The 3,906-nt window shown below is 55.7% G+C and overlaps 3 protein-coding genes across 3 annotated transcripts in view; 1 reads left to right on the top strand and 2 right to left on the bottom strand.

The window, feature by feature from the left end:
* LOC114072702 overlaps positions 1-2,167 on the bottom strand; it is a 19,023-nt gene extending 16,856 nt beyond the window's left edge. Inside the window, exon 1 of the mRNA XM_027910566.1 lies at positions 1,739-2,167. Coding sequence (XP_027766367.1) covers positions 1,739-2,143 — 405 coding nt within the window. The 5' untranslated portion in view covers positions 2,144-2,167. The remainder of the gene's footprint in view (positions 1-1,738) is intronic.
* LOC114072698 (histone H2B 1/2-like) lies at positions 7-301 on the top strand. Its single transcript, XM_027910562.1, has one exon. The coding sequence runs from the start codon at positions 16-18 to the stop codon at positions 217-219; it is 204 nt and encodes a 67-aa protein (XP_027766363.1). The 5' UTR covers positions 7-15; the 3' UTR covers positions 220-301.
* A 1,437-nt stretch (positions 2,168-3,604) lies between the features above and the next one.
* On the bottom strand, positions 3,605-3,901 carry LOC114072701 (histone H2B 1/2/3/4/6-like; the record flags this gene model as incomplete). Its single annotated transcript, XM_027910565.1, has 1 exon — positions 3,605-3,901. A coding segment is annotated over one exon (297 nt), but the record flags the coding sequence as incomplete, so codon positions are not given.
* Between the last annotated feature and the right edge of the window lie 5 nt (positions 3,902-3,906).

Below are 3,906 nucleotides of genomic sequence, written 5' to 3'. Positions count from 1 at the left end.
ATCTCCTCTAAGGCCATGGGCATCATGAACTCCTTCGTCAACGACATCTTCGAGCGCATCGCCGGCGAGGCGTCTCGCCTGGCGCACTACAACAAGCGCTCCACCATCACGTCGCGGGAGATCCAGACGGCCGTGCGGCTGCTGCTGCCCGGCGAGCTGGCCAAGCACGCCGTCTCCGAGGGCACCAAGGCTGTCACCAAGTACACCAGCTCCAAGTAAATACCTGCTCAAAATACTGTTTAACCCAAAGGCTCTTTTAAGAGCCACCCAAATTTTCAGTAAAAAGAGCTTTAATTTCTGTAATTTCTTTGCAGTTTTACTTGAAGCGTACTATTTAGTTTGCTCAGTTGGCAACGTTCAGTTTAGCGATTTAAATAGTTCAGTGTTAACAAAAACTAGAAAGCCTATTAGCAGTTTTCACGCTTGTATCTTGAGTGCTCTCTCTGGCAGGGTTTACCTGTTGTACATGGACTGCTTCAGTTGCCAGCTCTCTGGGTACCCCAGCTGTGCCATCCACATCCTGCTTGCTGTTAATTTGGTTTCTCCCCGGCTCTTTTTTAGGTCCTATAGTTAGTTGATCTTCCCAATCTGAGGAAACGAGGTCTTTTAAGTATATGTCTTAAATGATTACTTAAACTGTTTGCTAGTATTTCGTTTTATTATTCTAAAGATCCCACTAATAGTTTAATGTCTTCAGAACAGAATTGCATTCATTTAAATGATTTCTTAGCCCCTGCTGCTCCCTTACGGAAGTTTTTGAAACTTCTGTTACTTCACGTATTGCAGTATCGGGCCCTCGGAAATACACGAAAAACTGCAACTACTGATGTAAAAACTGTTTCCAAAGGATACTATACAAGTGGGACTTGAAAGACCTAGAAAGACATAGGGGTCCGAAAAGTTAAAACTGACAGAAAAGACAAGTGAGTAATCTGGAAATGAAAGAATTGGTGGCTCTAAAAAGAGCCACAGCCCTTCCCCAGCATCCAGGCAGACCAAAAGGCTGTTTTAAGAGCCACTGAGTGCACAATGAAAAGACCTGTAGTGCTGCTTTCAAAGAACCAGGGTTATGTAATATTTTGTAGACTTCAAGGTTTTACTTTTTTTTTTTTTTTTAGTGTCTCATTTTACTGAGCATCCTGCTCGTAGACAGTTACCTTTTATAAACCATGTAAAGCTCTAAATTTTCTTTGCAATTCGTCTGCAGTCCTTTGCAACTACTGGAGGGGAGTAAAAGGTGCGAGCACCAGGTGGGGAAGGGAGACAACATCGAAGACGAAATGTGAGGTTAATATATTCGTTTAAGAGGGGCAAGCAGAGGGCCTCAGAATGGAGGAATTTACATCCCTGTGACTGGCTGACTCGACACACCCTCGAGGGAGAAGACGTGGAGGTGATTACCAAATAGACACTCTGCACTTTTAAATCTTTGGCTGTGTCAAGAAAAAACTGCAACAGGAAAATTACTTACAAAGATAGTTTAAAAAGCTTTACTTGGGCATATGCTTTAATAAGATCATGCAGTGGCTCTCACACATATTATCGTCCTCAGACTACTATATGGACATTTGCTCGCTCGGACCTGCCCCTTCTCTACATCCACAGTAATTCTACAATGGTTTTCATAAGCAATACAGCTCTTTTTATTGTGCACGTAGGGGCTCTTAAAAGAGCCTTTGGGTCTGTGTGGGCTGCCTCCGAGCCTTGCCAGAGAAGGGCTGCGGCAGGAGACTTAAGCACGCTCTCCGCGGATGCGGCGGGCGAGCTGGATGTCCTTGGGCATGATGGTGACGCGCTTGGCGTGGATGGCGCATAGGTTGGTGTCCTCGAAGAGCCCCACCAGGTAGGCCTCGCTGGCCTCCTGCAGAGCCATGACGGCCGAGCTCTGGAAGCGCAGGTCGGTCTTGAAGTCCTGCGCGATCTCGCGCACCAGGCGCTGGAAGGGCAGCTTGCGGATCAGCAGCTCCGTCGACTTCTGGTAGCGCCGGATCTCGCGCAGCGCCACCGTGCCGGGCCTGTAGCGGTGCGGCTTCTTCACGCCGCCCGTGGCGGGCGCGCTCTTGCGGGCCGCCTTGGTGGCCAGCTGCTTGCGGGGCGCCTTCCCGCCCGTCGACTTACGCGCCGTCTGCTTCGTACGCGCCATCGCTCCGCAAACACAAACCCGACCGCACTCTCCACCAGGCACACTGCGGCCCCCGCGCCGCTGCCGCCCTATTTATAGCCGCAGCTCCCTGCCCATTGGCCGCCGCGCCACACCGCCCGGCTGCCATTGGACCGTTCGCGAGAGCCCGGGAAGAGCGCGCGCCTCTCGCGCGGGGAGCCCGCCCCGCCCCGCCCCCGCCCCTTCCCCACCGCCGCCGGCCCGGCCCGGCCCGACCTCCCCCGCCCGCCGCGGCCCCGCCGCCCGCTCCTTGCCGGCGCTCTGTAACGCTTTAGCGCCTGCTCCCGCCGCCACCAACGGCCGTTTGGAAGGCACAGGGGTGGCGGCAACCACCCCTGGCCAGTACCGGAAAAAAGGCTCGCCGCTCACGCACGCCTCGCGCTCGGCCTCTTCCAAACCCGCTGCCCCTCTCGCCCGCCCCCGGCGTCGGGACCGCTGGTAAAGCTCCCGTCGGGGACCGCCTTCTCGCTCGTGAGGGTTCGCCGTTTCTTCCCGCTCAGTAGCCGCCCTGGGTTCGGGGCCGCGGCAGAAGGGCCGAAGGCGCGGGTGGCAGCCGACCGTTCGCGCCAGCCCAACCTTTCCTGGCTGCTCCCCCTCCAGGGTTCAAGCTGCGGTTCTCTTGCGGCGAGCGCGGCCTGGGCGAGCGAGGAAGGGCCACGAGCGCCCCCAATCGCCGCGCCCTCGGGAGCCGCGTCGACCCCGCTCGCGGGGAAGCGCCGCGCAGTCCTCACCCAGGTCCGACCGAACCCGGCGGCCGCGCGACTCCGGCTCTACCCGACCGGCCCCGGCGGCAGCGGCGGGATTGACGGGTCGCGGGGCGGTGGAGGGAGAAGCGGGAGGCCCCGGAGAAGAGCCATGCGGGGTAGCCAGTGCTCACCGCCACGGCCGGGGCTGCCGCAGCTCAGGGGCCACAGCGCCGAGAAGGGTTGCGCTTTCCTTCACCCTGCCGTTCTCGAGACCGTGCATTGGTTTCGGTAGGGGACGCGCCTCAATCCCGAGCTCTTTCTCAAAAACTAAAGAACCGAAAAACAACCTCCTCGGCTCTAACTACCTAAGCTTTTGATGTACCCGATGCACACGCCCTCCCGCCTGCGTACCTCACGAAGAAACACCACATACCCGCTTTTCGTGATGTGTTTGTTTGGAGCATTTTATGACACCGAAACAGCACTTGTTTATTATTTGACCCGCCGCTCCCAAACCGTACACCAAAATAAAGTGAGCTCCCTCAGTATTATAAGCAATTCACGAGCATTTTCTGCTCCACGAAGGCCCTGCTTTCCTTACACTTTTACACTGTTTTCATTCCGCTACTACTACCCTTTTCCCGGGAAAAAAACTTGGGCCAGTAAACAACAAAAGGCAACAGCATCAGCTCTTTTATTGAAAACTTGGGTGGCTCTTAAAAGAGCCTTTGGGCTAAACACTATTTCGAGTAGGTTTTTACTTGGAGCTGGTGTACTTGGTGACAGCCTTGGTGCCCTCGGAGACGGCGTGCTTGGCCAGCTCGCCGGGCAGCAGCAGCCGCACGGCCGTCTGGATCTCGCGCGACGTGATGGTGGAGCGCTTGTTGTAGTGCGCCAGGCGAGACGCCTCGCCGGCGATGCGCTCGAAGATGTCGTTGACGAAGGAGTTCATGATGCCCATGGCCTTAGAGGAGATGCCCGTGTCGGGGTGCACCTGCTTCAGCACCTTGTACACGTAGATGGAATAGCTCTCCTTGCGGCTCTTCTTGCGCTTCTTGT

Source organism: Empidonax traillii, unplaced genomic scaffold (genome assembly GCF_003031625.1).
Source record: "Empidonax traillii isolate 1590-97213 ecotype Southwest subspecies unplaced genomic scaffold, ASM303162v1 scaffold3741:size47481, whole genome shotgun sequence".
NCBI lineage: Eukaryota > Metazoa > Chordata > Aves > Passeriformes > Tyrannidae > Empidonax > Empidonax traillii.
Note: the sequence above shows the minus strand (reverse complement) of the source record. Positions and strands in the feature narration are given on the sequence as shown.

What these genes read in the sequence shown, in the direction of transcription:
- LOC114072698 (XM_027910562.1), top strand. Translation starts at nt 16, where the DNA reads ATGGGCATCATGAACTCCTTCGTCAACGACATCTTCGAGCGCATCGCC.